The following is a 17,114-nucleotide window of genomic DNA, read 5'->3' as shown; positions in this document are numbered from 1 at the left end:
CATAACTTGCATAATGCTCCATGTCATTACCACTTCATTGAATACTTGGCTCTCTGCAGGTGGTGTTGACAGAAATGGGATCAGCGTCCTGAGGACACAGCTGCCTGTATATGGGGGGGACAGCAAACTAATTAAGCAGAACCCCAGTGATCCGATATGAAACACATGACCCGGGACTTTTAACTTTGAGCTAAAGTCTAACGTCAACGCACTCACACCTCACCGTGACATCTGTTATTAAGCTCGCCATCACAGTTTAGCATGCAAATATTGATAAATTAGCGGTAAGCGCTTATGAGGTTAGAGGTATTTGTCTATAAGTGTTGAGAGATTTGATCTGATAACGGCGCTGGAGGACTCGAAGCAGCCTCAGCTTATTTGGAAGAGTTTGTGATCCAAAGCGTGCCAGCCAGAGTCTGATAATGATTAACACAATCTACCAAGAGCAGCTTTTGATCAGAGCAGTGCTGTTACGCAGTCTGCTGCTTTATTTACCTTCATTAAATCACCTGAAAACAACATGTTTTATCCTCTTTAAATACTGCTGGTTGTCTACATGGACAAGGTCCACTCCCTAGAGACTAGAAAGAAACCGGCCTGAGTGTCCATGTCGGTAGAATGTGCAGGGAAGAATTTGGAGACGAACATTTCTTTTGTACTTTCCATACGTTGAGTATTTATTTATAACCTGTCTTTGGTGGAAGGAGAAAGAAAACCAAAGATGGTGGACGGTCTCTCTTCCAGGCACTCCCTGTTCTCTGTAGCGCCTCAGCAGAGTCAGGTATGTTGCAAATTTATGATATGCGTTTTTTTGTAGAGTTAAACAGTAAACTGCCCCTGTAAATCACATTTATAGATTTGGACCAAATTTCTAGAGATTCCCTCAAAGTTCCTGAGACTGCATTTATGAGGAAAGGATTTGACGGATAGAGAAGGTAGTGTGTCGATAATGATCTAAGGAGCAGCCCTCCCCCCTCTAGCCGCTGTAAAGGTCACCTCTAACCTGTTTAAAGTAACTGCAGTACATTTTGGGATCATTTTGATGTGACATCTTCACAATCAGATAGATAAAAAGATCGTGAGGTAAATCATGAAACTCAAACTGGCCAAAATTGTCAAACAGCGTAAAACTTTCATGGTGACAGAGAGACACCCCTGTACACTTCAAGCTGGTGGGTGTTGTAATACTTCCTCTTTAAAATGCACCATCTAAACGCACCATTTAGGACATTATGGGCAGGAATGCAACGTTCTATGCTCTACAGAGACGTGTCTTCAAGTTTTCAAGGTAAATACGCAAAAAAGACTCAGTTCAACATCCAGCAGTGCTGTTAGATTTGCAAATAAAACTTTTGCATTAGGAAACGATAACACGTCTTTTTGATTGCAGTGCTGATAGTTTTATCGATTCACCAAAGGTGGGACAACCAACCACTACTGTCATCCCCAGCGCTTCACTGCTTAAGTAGCTAAAAACACGCCCCACTATACTCTACGCAGGTCAGTAAGGTCAAGTTAAACGTGCCTTATCGTCTGTTTTAACAGCCTTCAGCTAATTTCTGGTTCATAAAATTCAAACAAGGGATATATGAAGGCAGCATAACACATCAAAACCGATAAGCTACTACAGCCCCAGGAATTTATTGCTGAATCCTCTAATCGGTCCTCTTCTAGGAGAAGCAGGTGTTACAGCCCAAAGCTGAAAAGAGAAACCAATAACTGTCACCATCGCCACTCATCCAGAGATTTAAATAGAGAACTATGGTATGTATTAGGAGCAGATGTGTTCAACGCCTCAAGTTGGATGGTACCCGCTGCACTCGCAGGCACGTACTAACATGCGAACCCTTGCCACATATCCATCTAAGGAGAAAGACTGTTGTCTTTTGAGGTTGAGCGAGATAATTGGGCTTTAAATCACACACCAAAGACACGCGAACCGGTCTGGGCTGCGTCTGATGTCTTAAAGGTTCGGATTAATATCTTTCCTCCCCTCGCAGGTTGTTTTGCCAGCTTTTCATGCCTTCATGAGGATGCAATCACGCATGTGCTGTATATTTGACAAAAGGGGCTCTGGCTGACATTTTGCAGTACTTACAGTTTATTAGCAGCACTGTTTTCTACATTTTATGTGAAGAGATCAAGGGAGGCAGAAGCACGGTGGAAAATATGAGGGAAAATGCACAGCAGAAGCCTGAACATCTATCGTTTTCTGTTGTCTTGTGATTTTATACACATCCAGTTTTTACTGTCGAGGCCTCAACCTCCTAAATATGAGCTATAAATAGATTCCCAAAATGGGCTGTTAATCTCACGGGTCTCTGCTCCCCCCCTCCTCGCTACTCCTCCAGAGAATAAAATGGAGGTGGGGGACTTTTGCTCTGGAATCTGCTGTTCTGTTAGATCAATACCATGACCCACATAAAGCTCCACACCTCCTGCCTCCCGGTCTATGACGCTCCTCTGTGGGCATATGAACTGGTTTTAGTCAACAAAGACATAAAGCAGGAAGACGTAACTGAGCTCATTTTGACATCAAATGAATTTTGGACCATTTTCTCAGACTTCTTACCTTCAGCTCCTCAGAAGCAGACTTTCTCCAGCCTTAGCCTGATCCTAATTAAAGATCATCAGTGTTTTTCTTTCTCTCACAGCGCTGGTCTTCTCTGTAATATTCAGCTCATGAGACAACAGCCAAATTAAAAAAAGAAACATTAGCCTGCACCATGTCAAACAACTGTCTTCTGTATTTAATCCGTTCTTAGAGTTGTCCCGTGTCTGTAAGAAACGAGCATCAGCACTTCTAAATATATTTCTTGGACCATCCATATATTAATAACTAGAAACTCCTCTGCTATGGAGGCTATGTGGACACAGAATGTGAATCGACAGTATCTCTAGAATCATTAAAGCCATATAATTTCTTCCTAACAGAGAAAACAGGTCTTGATCCACTGCCACCCGCTTAAAATTGATCAAAGACATTTATCAAAATATGCTAACATTTTTTGAGCTATAGTAGGACACTGTGTTGAAAATTGAGATTTCCTAAAGCAGGAGCATTTTTTTTCTTTCAACCATTTCACAAAGACTGAAGGAATTTGATGGAAATTCATCTTTGACATGTCCAGAAAAATACTGCTGTATCCTTCCAATGGCCCGGAATAGTCCTTCGCATCCAGGATACAAAATTCCATACAAATTGCCTCTCAAAATGATTGTTCCTTGTTATATTAACATTTTTTCCATCAAATTTCATTAAAATCCCCTCTTTAGCTGTCGATATATCCTGCGCACAAACAAACAGACACGCACCTGAATCATCCTTGGCTATTTTGATGGTGATCATGAATACTAGTTGGATGACACCAATTTTAGAGAACAAATGTGGGCCAGGGAGTTGTGTGGGGCTGTTAACACCCCCCCCCCCACACACACACACACACACACACCCTTGCTCTGACCTTGACCTTAAATTTGATCTCAACGACACACTTCTAAAGTTTCATGACTTCATCTTGCACCATTTGGATGTCGTCGCTGTGACATCTACGCACGCCTTTCTGGTAGTTTAACTACAGTAGGCGTCTTCGGGACCACATTTGCCATGGTGACACACACACAAACACAGACTCACAAGGTGAAAACAATACCAGCAGCGCGCTGTCTAACTGTCCAGCAAGTATTTCACTTCAAGCCACCGCCGCCCGCGACTGAAAGGCTGCAACCCTTAATCACGTCTTTCCTCCAAACATTTTCCAGAAATATGGACTTTTAGAATATTCTCAATAGTTTGTCTCAGAACGATCCATACATTGACGCTATTTTGATCATTTCAGCTAATTTGCCATTGGAAGAGGAATATGAGGACTCTTTGGTAAGAGTCCAAAAGTCCAAGTCGCAGCCATGCCAGCTCGTTAGTTGAGTTCTTGACCACTGCTGTCGCATATCGTTTCCTGGTTCTCGAAACATCCTCGAGCATATTTGGGACAAAAAACAAGAGCAGGCGTGGAGGACATACTTACAATAACAACGTTGCCTAGCAAAAACCACAGTGACATAGCAACCATCCTGGCACGAGTTCTAGGAGGGGTGCTTTGTGAAAAAACTCTACATATCTGCACAAGACCTTGACAATGTGTTTCCAATCGTCTATAAAAGCATAATCATGTATTATACTGTATGAAACACTTTTTCATGGATATTCTTATTTCTTATCCATGAAGGCATATAAGAAATACATCAGACTGAGCAAACCAATTCCAAGAAGGCCTTTCAGGCACCATGATGATGAGTTTTAGGATGGCGTTTTTTTGTTTTTGTTTTGTTTTTTAATAAATCTGACAGATATCTGAACACTGTTGTTGGAACTCTGCATGAAAAACCCAACCAACTGCAGGAATCTCGTTATGTCACCTTTGCCATCGTTACCCTTTGGAGTACACAACATGTTGTCAGTCACAACCAAACTCGACTTATCGGAACATCACACAACAGCAGCAGGTACCCTGGCCCTGTGGGTGTGAAGGAACACAACAACTTTTAGGAAAATACACTTATTGTTCATCCTCCCAAGAACCCGGGCAAGAAGATTTAGTATGACGTCAGAATTAAGAAAGAGTGATATTTCAATTTTAGAATTAGACACAAAGCCGAAAGTACTTTCCTGAACGGGCACAGGGATTTGGAGCTGCGTCTCAAACGTCTGCAAACAAAATGTTTGTTGACGACTGCCACGAATCGCGACTGACTTCAAAAGCCAGGAGGAGCAGGAGGAGGAGGAGGATGACTAATTCTGGACAAACCAAGATCCTGAACCAGCTAACGTAGGCATGCTAACACGTGAACACACTAGCAGTCATTGTGGTAAGCTAACGAGCAGTCAGCTGGTCTCCGTGGGTCTCAGCCTCCAAATGCAACCCTAACCTTGGCTCTGGGGAGAATGGACAATAAGTGCATTTACCAAGACGTTTGTGTGTTTCTTGTAATTAGTTTTGGATTGTTGTGTTACCATTATTTATTAATAAATAGATTAAATTAAACCCTTTTCCACTCAGGAATTTATCAGAAACAAGCAGGAAAAATCCTCAATAATTACAAATATGGACTGACATGAACTATTATATTCATCTGCATTCCCTGTGGGTATGTTCAGCACATACTTCTAAGTTTCCTTTCCGGTGCACATCTGGTTGGGATGGATTGTTTACATGTTTTATTCGTATTTCTTGCATGTTCTATCTGCGCCTGCAAGGGTTTCCACCGGGTGCTCCAGCTTCCTCCCACAGACCAAAAACACGCCAGTTAGGTTAACTGGAGACTCTAAAATTGCGAGTAGGTGTGTCTCATTTATATTCTCACATATTTTCCCACACACGCGTCTTAAATTGTCCCCCCCCCCCACACACAATCAGACATATATGACACGTACTTGATTCCAAAGTAAGAAAATATGGACTTCATCTTATTTATCTATTAATTTCGTCATAAGGCTCAAGAGAAAAATCTGATGGATTTGAGGCAATCAGAATAATTGCTTTTCTTGTGTTTCCATTTTCCATTATTTGGACAAAACTGGACAGGATCATTTGTCTTTGATTGATTCCTTTGCTCCTTTTGTCTCCTGGGGGGGTGGGGGGATTTGTAGAAGAAAGATGTCAGACTTCAGTAATCTCCAAATAAAAGATGATTTATTTCTAATGAGACTATCGTGAGCAGCGAGATCTTCCTCTGGGGTCTCGCAAACTTTGGCTGGTGTGATGATTTTTGCTTGCTGTTGAGGAAGTCAATAACATTTCTTGCCGTGGGGTCTTGAGAGGGATAAAAATGAAGGGATGACTGGCCTTTAACCCCCCCCCCCCCCCACGCTCACCAAGGTTTTGTATTACATCTGATAAACAAAAACTGCTGCCTGAGAAAGAGGACAGCGGCCCATAATGTAAACACAGCTTTATCTTGCAGTTCTCCCTCGTAGCCTCCTGCTTCCACTGAGGAGTGCATGAGAACCTATGGCTGACTTTCATGTTTTAATGACAAAGAGAATGTGAATAGAAGGGCACCGTATTTGTGGTATATACACGTACAGCACCAGAGTCATGAAAATTTGTCTTGTACAAATGTTTCTTTCTCAAGTGAAAGGTTGTAAAAATGCTATTGTGCAGCGCTCAGTTATGCTGTCGACAAACACGGGGGCCGCTGGTTCGGTTCCCCGTTTTGCCTCCAGCGTGATTGGGCCGGGTCTATTCGTGCGGAGCTGGGGGTGGTAAGGTCGGGTGAACTCATCTTGTGCAGTTGGGGGGGAATGAATGAATTGATTAAAAAAAAATAACTGGTTCGCAACTTAAAAATCCACAACTTCATAAAACTGAAATATAAAGCCAATCTCTGAATGTGCAGCTGCAACCGAGCGGATTGGTGATTTTAAAAAACAAAAACGTTTTCCGCTTAAGGTGTTTGTCAACCGAATGTTCACTACAGCTCCATTTCTACATCCTGGTTAAAACTACCTCTGCACATTTTGCCACCCTAACATCGAAGTCTTGGCTGCCCTTGGTGGTACAGTAGGACCGCAGCAATGTGTCTCCAGCCACAACTGTGATTTGGCAACAGTGTTCATTTGCAAACTATACTAAATTGTAGTATTATTTTTCTAAATTACACAGAGGGCTGTTTTTCTTACCCAGATGCAGTGAAATATGGATATGCGAATTAGCTATTATTTCCACACATGTTCACATGTTGATTCTTGACAGAGAGAAAAGACCTCATTTATTGTCTTATGAGAGGGAAAAAAAAAAGAAAAAAAGAGTCCCTGGAGCTCTGCCTGATGTAACAAAATGTTTAAGAGGAGGTAAGAAAAAAAATATAGCAAATGTAGATAAGAAGCAAAAACACGGCTAAGAGCTGAAGAATGCTTTTTGTAAATATTGTAGCTGATCAAAAGGATATCTGGGATATTCATGTGCGTGAAAGACGGTCTCAATAAAGACTTACTCCACAGTGTGGTACTGTAACAGTAAAAATACACTGGAGCAAACAACAGTATTATCTTGACCCAATTAAGAGAAGAGATTGTCACTGGTACTTCTTTAGTCCAGGCACTTGCAGTAACGCAGTACCCCTTCATTGTAAAAATCTGTAGCTGCAGCTGTATGCGAGAGATAAGAGATATGAAAGAAATGACAGGACAGAATATAAAGAGTAAATGCTCTTAATTACCGCCTGCGTTTCTGTATGATGTCAATAGGCCTGTTGACAGCACATGGCGATCCCCATATGCTCCCACTCCGCACAGTGATACTCCGCTCCACGGAGTAACAGAACCCACAGTTCGTCGGCACACTCATCTTTAGCCTACTCTCTGTAACTGGTCCTCACCCTCCTCTTCTGTGCCGCTCCGCTCTTTTCCCTCTCTTGGTTCTTCTCAGCTTGCGGCTGCTCTCATCCCTGTAAAGCCCGGCTCGCTCTCTCGTCTGTCTTGCTCTGTCGGACTGTGCGTCTCTCCGCGCCTTCCCAGGAGTTCTCATTACCTCTGGCAGGAGTGGACACCAACCTCTAGGACCAGTAGTGGCTGCTCCAGCTCAGTGCCAGAATGACTTGGGCAACGCAATCCATGCTTTTGAGGGAATCTGCTGGTCCTCCGGTGATGAATTTGGAGTGCGTACCTTCCTGAGCACCTGGATTCCTCTTGTGAGAGCTGCACACTCCCTGCTGTCCGTCTGTCTGCCCTGAAGCCTGTAGGATAAAGCTCTTCATCACTCTCAGCAGCACTCCATTAATCGGTCCCCCGTGTACATCTTGTCATTGCTTCGGGTCTAAATGTGGCGCAACACTGCTGCCCTCTCGTCTCCCCCCTCTGCCTCTCTGTCAGTCTGCTGCCTCACTCTCCTGCTCTTCCTCCGACTGCTACACCTTTAATCTTTGCACAAACACAGACCTTTCCTCTCCCTGGACAAACTTGCTCTCCTGCTCCAGTCTGTCACAGTAGCTGTGTGTGTGTGTGTGTGTGTGTGTGTCTTTTTTTTTTTTTTGCCCAAGCACCCCACAGGACATGCACGGATCTCTAGGACATGTATGTGTGTTGGAGCAGCCGTGCATGAGCGTCAGAGAGAAAGCGCATGTGTGTGTGTGTGTGTGTGTGTGTGTGTGTGTGTGTGTGTGTGTGTGTGGGCATGTGACTGAACAAGTGTGTGTATGTGCATCACACACAACAGGGAACAAGTTTCAGAGTGAGGTCAGAGCTGAGAAAGGGGGCGGGATCAGAGCCAGCATGGGTGCTGCCTTCCCCAGATATTTTAGCCATTTTAACCCCTTCCTGCCCTTTCTCTCCCTCTGTCTCACACACAGACACACCCCCCCCCCCCCCCCCCCACACACACACATGCACACACTGAATTCTGATACACTCCCCTTGGGTACAGTTCCATTATCCTTTCCAGATGGAGTGTGTGTGGCAGGTTTCTTGTCTCTGTTAGGTAAACAGATTGATGACAGGATGAGTATGATAGGGTATTATAGTAAGTAGCTCTGGGGACACAGCTTGCAGAGAACGGAGCGTGCTCTCTCTCTCTCTCTCTCACGCACACATGCACACACACATTCACTCACACACACACACACACACCCTTACCCATATACAGTATGTAATATATGCACAGGCTTAGGCGTGAGCATGCAAGGTCACCCATGGCCAGGGGCGATGTATTTTTGAAGACCAGAAATGTGCAAAGTAAATATGAAACCTTAGCTGCTCGACCTTCTGTATGCTCGATATGAGAAATTAGACAGGAAATATTTGACTAGAGCTCAGCAGCCCTGAATCTACAGGCCATGTTCCCAGAGCTGGATTAAGTCGAGCTTTTGGAGTTTTAGACCAGAATGGTCTTTTGTAAGTTTTTACTAGGATGCTGTGTGAGGGGAAGCTTTATCGAGTGTTTTCTGACTGCACTGTAAGTGTTTGGGTGTTGGAAAGTCACTGAGGTAATTTGTCACATGCAGTAGCTGAGTATTGAAAAACTATTTTATCTCCTGAGTGTCACTAAATCCTCCCACAAGAAAAAATGTCCATTAGCTTAGCAAACAAATCCAGGCATCGCTTTGCTTCTCTCACCACTGTAAATTTTACAAATTTGCCAATTGAAATTTTGAATTGAAAGAAGTGCTTTTGATAACAGAACTGGAATAGACACAGACTCCTCTCAGCTTCCTCAATCAAGTGATATTCCTCTCCTGTTTGCTTCTGTCATGACTTATGTTCTTAGAAGTCAGACTTTGCTTGTAGTGCTTGAAAGCAGCGCCACAGGCTAATGTTTTGTGCCCGGTTAGCTCAAATTACATGGAACAGATGTACAGAGTTAAGCAGAGAGATGAAGAAGGCATGATTCTGCTGCTCAAAAGTCAGTGTTCATCAGACAGCTAGAAAGCTAAAAATGTATTGCCTGTGATGGTGTAACACTTGGGTGAGTCCACATGATAACATATTTTTCTTGTGTAAAATTAAAAGGAAAAGAATACTGATTTAACAGAGGAAAATCCTCAACGAACAAGAATCCAAGCCAGGCAGGTACAGAGCAAGGAAACACTTGAACCAAAAAGTATCGACATGGATCTATTAAATACTCACAAATAGGTGTCTTGGCTCACAAAGACATTTTTCACAGCTATATTATTTCTTTGTGACTCCAGAATGCAGAAAGAACCAGCTATGCGTGTTTAGCTTGACATAACGGCGCGCCATGGGCAAAAACTACAAAACAACTAAACAGTCCAGAAACGTCCGTTTGCAAATCCTCAAACAGGGCTGGGTGCAGTAACCACATGACTGCATTACCACGGTGATGGACACCAACAGCGGGGTTGAAATCAGGATGGTATATGATCTGAGATGTGAGCTTATTATGATAAGAAACACAGTAATAAATGTCGTCATAAGTTCCTATTCTCCTGGAGAAAATAAACCGTGTCACGTGTTTCGCGTCACTTGTTCTCCATGTGGCGGCGAAATATCAGGCCCCATCCTATATGAGAGACAGCAGGCGCAAGGGTCTGCCTGAGAGCCTCGGGTTACTGAACAGGCATCGGCTGGTTCAATACTCCGTAAACTGCATGCTAAAGAATTTAGATAAATGGGAAATAAGAATAAATCCCATGATTACCATTACTGAAAAAAGAAGCCGGAGCTCACCAGCGACTGTGTGTCTCGCTCCGCTGTAGGTCGAGTGAACGAGGCAGACTGATAGTGCTGCTGATTTCAGGAGCTCAGATGAAGCCAATTTGACAACACTGACATTTTATTTACATTTTTTAATATAAAGACAAATGTTTCATATACTGTAGACACCACCTGCCGCCTGCTACTTTTTCTGTAGCACCAAAGTTCTCAAAACCTTGCAGTTCTGCAGCTAACAGTTTGTCATGCTGAGGACGAAATCATGGCGGTTTCATGCAGCTATGAGGGCCAGCCAGTTACACTCAGGGCTACTATATATAGTGACCTTGGCAGGAAACATTTAGCACATACTCTGAGAGGCAAACCTGAAACCATTTTAATTCTGAAGCGCTTTATGAGCAAAGCTTGGCAGGAAACAGTACGTTAGCGAACTGTCACTGTATCACACGCAACATCTCCATAAATGGACGTGCACTATGACATGATTCAATTAAACATGCAAATCCACCCGAGGGATCACCTCATCACCAGAGAATTCACAAACATTAGCTAGAGATCAGACAAAGGCTCAATATTTAAATATGAACCAGACCTTAAAAGACCGTTGTTCCATTACTTTTTAAAGTCTGCATTTTTTTTTCATGTGTCTGTGGTTAATTTTGCAGTGCAGTTTTATTTGAGACACATAGATTTAAAATAATCCTTCGACGTAAAACAAAGGTTCTGGGACTGTGGTAGTCCAAAAACTAAAAAAGTCGAATCCGAAGAGTTGCATACAAGACAGAACTAATCAAAAACCACAACCTGACCAGAGCTCCACCACTGCTGTATTTTGTGTTGCACGTTAGTTCTTTCCTGAGCCGCTTTATTCCACAACTTAAACCTACTGGCACAACGACAAAGAACTGAACCAGTGGCTATTTTTGTAGAATTAACTATGCAAGGACAGAATCATTATGAGGGTTCCAATGACGATTCCTTTCTGTAGTGAACGTGCAGGCTGTCATATGGAAGCTCGCCCAAAACCCCCGTAGGAACTGTTTCAGGGTTGTTTTCTGGGGTGGGTTCTTCTACGCAGCCCAGAAACCTGCCAGGCAGGGCTTGACGCTGATTGGTCTGGACCAGATGCGTGATATCAATTTTTAAGATGCAAAATGACAACAACGACATAATCAACAGAGGGAAGCGGTGGTTGCTGATTTGTAGTTTGCTTTATTCCATCTGGCTCTTCTTCGACATGCTCTGTCATCGGTGCTGTGCTAGAAGCTGTCGCTGCAGTATGACTTCATCTTGTGAGGCACACTTGCCTCAAGCTCCCTTGAGTAGAAGAGAACCATCAGAGTACACTTTACAAGTCAAACCTGAGACTATGAAGTTTCCCAATTTGTTTAGCTTCCTGAACGCACTGTATTAAACATGTGACCTGATGGTGGACTTGTAAAACTGAAGAATGAATCACTGGATGAGCTTGATGCTAACTTGATGACACATCACTTCTGGCACATTTTCATGACAGTAAAATTGTTTTCATGTGGAGTATTATCCCTTGTTATCTGCAGTGAACTCTTTCTCTCTCTAACACACACGCACGCACGCACACACACACACACGCACACACACACGCGCGCACACACACACACACACACACACACACTCTTGGCTGGCAGTGAACCAGAGGATTTCACAGTCTTCCATGCATCTGCGTCACCATGTTGGAAGAGAGTGGATGGTTGAAGAAAGACAGACATCCAATGTTTGGTTCTGGTCAGGATCTTCTCAAAGCAGCTTGATACTCTATAACACCAGACACCGAGGGCCGAGGTGATGCGGCGAGGTAAAACTCATAAAATGGCGAGGCGTCATAAATTCTGGCTAACCCCTCAGTTGTGGGTTTAATAGTCCATTATTTGCTGAGGGGCCCTTGTGACATCATGTGTTGGCTTACACGGAGGCATGGCGAACATTCCTGTATAACAAGCTCTTTTCAAGTCAGCGAGGAGCAGCGTTGTGTGTGTGTGTGTGTGTGTGTGTGTGTGTGTCTTCGTGTGTGTGTGTGTGTGTGTGTCAGCACTGCAGCCTGTCAGCGCTCACACTGTCTGTTTGTGGTAAAGCTAGTTGACACAGGTTCAATTTCACTGTCAGATTGTCCAACAATAATTATGTTGGATGAAATCACCAGAATATAAACAACACAAAAACCCAGAGTCGTATAATTAAGACGGACTGATGTTACTAAATGCAGAGAAGTGGGAAGCCTGGAATTCCTTTCAAGCTGAAGAGTTTTATGTTTTTAATTCACGGTGATGTCGTGTTGCTTCTTTTGACTTTGTGAGGTCAACAATGTGATTTTTGATTACGTCGACACCCATGTACATCTCCAGTGTTCTGACATGTTATCTTTATTTAAAGTCGCTGAGACACCAGAGCTTTAAAATTAAGCAAATGGAATTTTATCAGTTCACGTGGCGGCAAATGTTTTCAAAGAGAGAAAAGGGATTTTGACACAATAAAGCGGATATCACTAAAGTTGGGTTGTGTTTAGGCCACACCCACACGCTGACCATGAACTTTTTTTATTGAGTGAGATATTATCTCAATCTGAAACTTTTCCTTACTGTCAAGTAAATTTACAAAGCATATTATAATACATGTTTCGTGCTTTATGAAGCAGTCCATACATAACAAATAAATATATGAAAATATTACAATTAATAGTTTCAGATTTGAAACACTATTATTGCAGAAATACAAGAAAGTAAAAAAAAGGTTGTCAACCTCAGAAAAAACCCCACTCGTGCCCACCTCCACCTGCACTTTTTTGCTCATGAGAAGAATGATATCTAACATTTTAGTTTCTGTATTTTAGATTTATCTAAATAACTCTCTTTGGCCATAAAGAACAATAACGGAAAGAAATACATTCTCACATTACTGAGGTTACTGGGGTTGTTAACATGTCAAAATTCAACAGTAAAGCCTCACAGGCCTTAGTTTAAGAACTGTTTTCATAGTTTTGGAAGTTTATAGCTGATACTAGTTTTCAAGAGCAGGCCCACTTTAACTCTCACACACTCAATAAAATCTCTGCCAAGACAAATGATTTCACTGTTACAGCCATTTGAAAGTCAAAATCATTTTCTAAATGTTATATATCTAAAAGCTGATTTCATTTCTTCTATTTGGGGACTCTTAGAGATACCCTTGTGACCCATCCAGGGGTCCTGACATGTAGGTTGAGGACCGGTGATCCAAGGGACCCGTGCGGTGAAGGTGAACATGCCAACAATGTGGGAAGGAAAAGGCCGTCTTCCAGATACCAGCTACGAGGTTCAGATCAGCGTGAAATACCTGGCTGAAGTTTCTGGCATGCTGACAAGTTTTCCTGTCATTAAGATACGTGCTGAGACACCAGGCGGCATGTTTGGATCGCGTCTCTTCTGTTAGCACAAATGATATGTTCCCAATGTAGATGACTCATGAAACATTTGCAGTTTAAACAGCCTATTACTCAGCTATAGAATACTCTGGAAGAATAAGGCCCTCACCATTTCTTCGAAAATGAGAGAGGATTCACAGAAAAATAATGGAAATGCCATAAAAAGTATATTCTCAAATCTTCAACATGAGCCCACAGTGAATATGAAAAACGTGCTGTGTAGTCTACATGTAGTGTGTGTTGGTGGTGCTGGCAAAGTAAATAAAGCAAACAGAATTTGGTATGAACACACACACACACACACACACACACACACACACACACACACACACACACACACACACACACACACAACAGTCTATATCTGTAACAGGATATCTAGGAACACTGACTCCCATTACTGCTGAGAGGAAACAGTCACTCAAATAAATGTTTCCCCTCAAAAAACAAAAACAAATGTGCTGACTGAAATAAATTATATAAAACAGCAACACATGTACATGCTAGAAGTACTAGAACCACAAACTTGTCCTGTGTCTGTGAGAGCACTCCAGCAGCGCAGCAGACAAGACTGGCGGTTCGAATGTGGTCTCCAATACTGTGCACGTAACAAAGCAGGCGCAGCAGGGGTCAGCATGTGGCTGCTGCTAGCGGCCTATATTTAACCGTGGCTCTGTTATGTCAAACGTCATGTTACAGCATGTACTGTAGTAAAGGCTATCAGTGTGTCGCCTCATGATTCATGAGGCTGCCATCTGCTAGCATGACAGCGAGGTTTGGGACTCATCTGATTTGGGGATTGGATGGATGACAGACTTCTACGGACACATGCAAAGGCACACACGCTCTTACACCCGTATACACATCCATACACACACAAACACACACACACACACACACACACACACACACACACACACACACACACACACACGGGGAAAAGCCTGGGATATGGGACAAGCATGCACATGGGAGTAACGCTGCATGCACACGCAATATACAGCAACATGGAAACACTCACAGGCAGGTGAATGTACGGGACAGGTAACCCAACAAGTGTAACCTCATTTACTTACTGACGCTACAAATACAAGAGAGTTGTTGAGAATATAAAATGATATTCAATATTATCGTGATAATTGAATCATTATCCTAGCTTCAGTATATTTGATTTGTATTTGGAACTCTTATCAAGATATATTATAGGTCATAATAATGAAGTATTTTTTATTGATGTACACATCTGGTTTATGAATAGTATGAGAATCACGTTGTGTAAACAGTCTCTAAATGGAGACGTCGTTATTCCATGACCATAACAACATCATGAAATAAAACTGTCTTCATGCTGGCAAGTTCGAGAAAAAAGTTTAGTGTAGTCTATAAAGTTACATTTTCATAAACTAAAGAGCGCACTGTAACGACAAAAGTCGAAACATTTACTTAAATATACAAGTGCAGCATTGGAGGAGTGAAGAACTCTTACTTTGGTTCTAAAACCGGCATAAAAATAAATGTCTTCTTTGATGGGCAAAATAAATTGGAGAAATTGGTTAAGGCTGTGTTCCCGACTTATTTTTGAGTTGGTCATCTGATGTGTTTTTTATAAGTATGTCAAACCTGTCATTTATATTCTTACTAAAATAATGCATTCATTCTTTAAGCATTTACATTTGTCAAATTAACAGTGTTGTCTCCATATATATATATATATATATATATATATATATACATTTATATATATGTTTATATATACAGTAAAAAGAATCATTTGTTTTGCTCCATACTGTTGCCTGAAGTCGTGAATGTTACAGACTAAAATAAGCAAAAGCAGCAAAGAACATCTAAAAGAAAGATCTGAAATGTAAATATACGTACATTGAAAAACAGAAAGGTAAAATCTACTAATTCTGCAAAGCAAATGATATATAATTATAATCTTGATGAAAATTTTCAAAACCAGCAGTCTAAAAATGGAGATCCGCCAATCTGCCAAGCAAGAGGCTTAAACTCCAACTGTCACTTTGGTGTGCAGGAGGCTGCTGCTCTTAATCAGTTTCTCCCTCTAGTGGCCATAATGAGCACTGAACCCTGCACTGATGTTGGAAACCAAGGAGTGAAAAGCACACTAAAGGAGTTTTTAGATAAAATATTTTATATAAGTTAAAGTATAATTTTAACCACATCATTTTTTTTGGGGGGGGGGGGGGGTAGAGAGCTCAAAAAGGCACCCTCTCTACTTCTGCTCAAACTAATGTGGACACTGTATTTGAAGTTCCAAAAAGGTTTCATCCCTATTTATCTATCTATTTATTGTTGTGACAGGACTTTTGATAGAGCGGCGACATCCTGTAAGAGTGTAAGGAGAAGCTCCAGTAGAGCAGCTGGTTCTGAATTTGTCAGCAGAGTTGGAGCTGTCACAGGCAGCTGCTCCCCTCAGGAATCGATGAGGCTCTGGAGGCGATTGGGGAAATCAGTCATGCTGAAAATATGGAGTACAGCAGTGACGCACACAGCAGCCAGCCCGCCACAGCCACACAGGCCCTATTGACTAATGTGTGTATGTGTGTGTGTGTGTGTGTGTCGGGAGAAGAGAGGGGGGGTCCATAATGGGACCTCTGACACTCCGACATTGACGCTGTTGCCTTTTATTTGTGTAGTTCCACTTGGCATATTTTTGACCATTTTATCTCAATATCATTGTTCTTTTGCGTATACTTTGCAAATAAATACACAATCACATATGCATGCGCGCGCGCGCATACACACACACACACACACTGTCTCCTTCCAGCCCTGTTTCCAGTTATTATCAGCAGCTAAAAGCAGCACTATCTCAAACCACATCCTCTATCTCGTCTCCTCCGCCCTCTCGTCTGCGCCTTTACGTTCTTTGTCTAAATTATCTCTTATTCCCAGTCAGTCTACCGTTCCTCTTGGTCTCATGTCACTTGTCCTGTCATTCTCTACTAAAGATAAACGGCATCTTCTCAATCCCTAATGCGCAAAGTGTATGGTTGACACTTTCGTCCCGTGAAAGACACTGAGAGCTCTCATCCCCAACCATGTTGGACTTATGTGGCGACACTGCTGCTGAAGTGTAACACACTGCCAGAGAAGCCATAAAAAGGCTTGTTGAGAGGGTTTCATGTGCGTGTGTGTGTGTGTGTGTGTGTGTGTGTGTGTGCGTGCGTGTGTGTGTGTGTGTGTGTGTGCGTGCGTGTTGAACTGAGAGGATAGGATGAATAGTGCCTTGGTACTGTTAGTACAATTCGGGGTGAGAGCTGCCTCTATTGTGATGGACACATAAGGATTACAAGAGAATACTTTGTGTGAGTCTGTGTGTGCGTGCGCGTGTGTGCGCGCGTGTGTGCACGCGTGCCTGTTGTATAAAGGCAAAAACAATCAAGAACATGATTTCGATGCAGCCTCGACTAATTTCAATACTACTATTGCTGCTGAAACACAAGCGTATCACTCATATCATCACATCCACAATTATGAAATAAA

The 17,114-nt window shown here is 42.4% G+C and overlaps 1 protein-coding gene across 3 annotated transcripts in view; it reads right to left on the bottom strand.

Annotated features, from left to right (window-relative positions):
• pde4ca (phosphodiesterase 4C, cAMP-specific a) overlaps positions 1 to 17,114 on the bottom strand; it is a 54,309-nt gene that overhangs the window by 22,630 nt on the left and 14,565 nt on the right. The window contains exon 1 of one of the 3 annotated variants that reach the window (XM_086203357.1): positions 7,219 to 7,984. The exons of the other annotated variants lie outside the window; for them this stretch is intronic. Coding sequence (XP_086059483.1) covers positions 7,219 to 7,346 — 128 coding nt within the window. The 5' untranslated portion in view covers positions 7,347 to 7,984. Of the gene's footprint in view, positions 1 to 7,218; positions 7,985 to 17,114 lie in introns of those variants that run through there. 3 annotated transcript variants of the gene reach the window in all.

Source organism: Aulostomus chinensis, chromosome 5 (assembly GCF_037954235.1).
Source record: "Aulostomus chinensis isolate RoL2024-O1b breed Wild chromosome 5, RoL_Achi_v1.0, whole genome shotgun sequence".
Taxonomy (NCBI): domain Eukaryota; kingdom Metazoa; phylum Chordata; class Actinopteri; order Syngnathiformes; family Aulostomidae; genus Aulostomus; species Aulostomus chinensis.
Note: the sequence above shows the minus strand (reverse complement) of the source record. Positions and strands in the feature narration are given on the sequence as shown.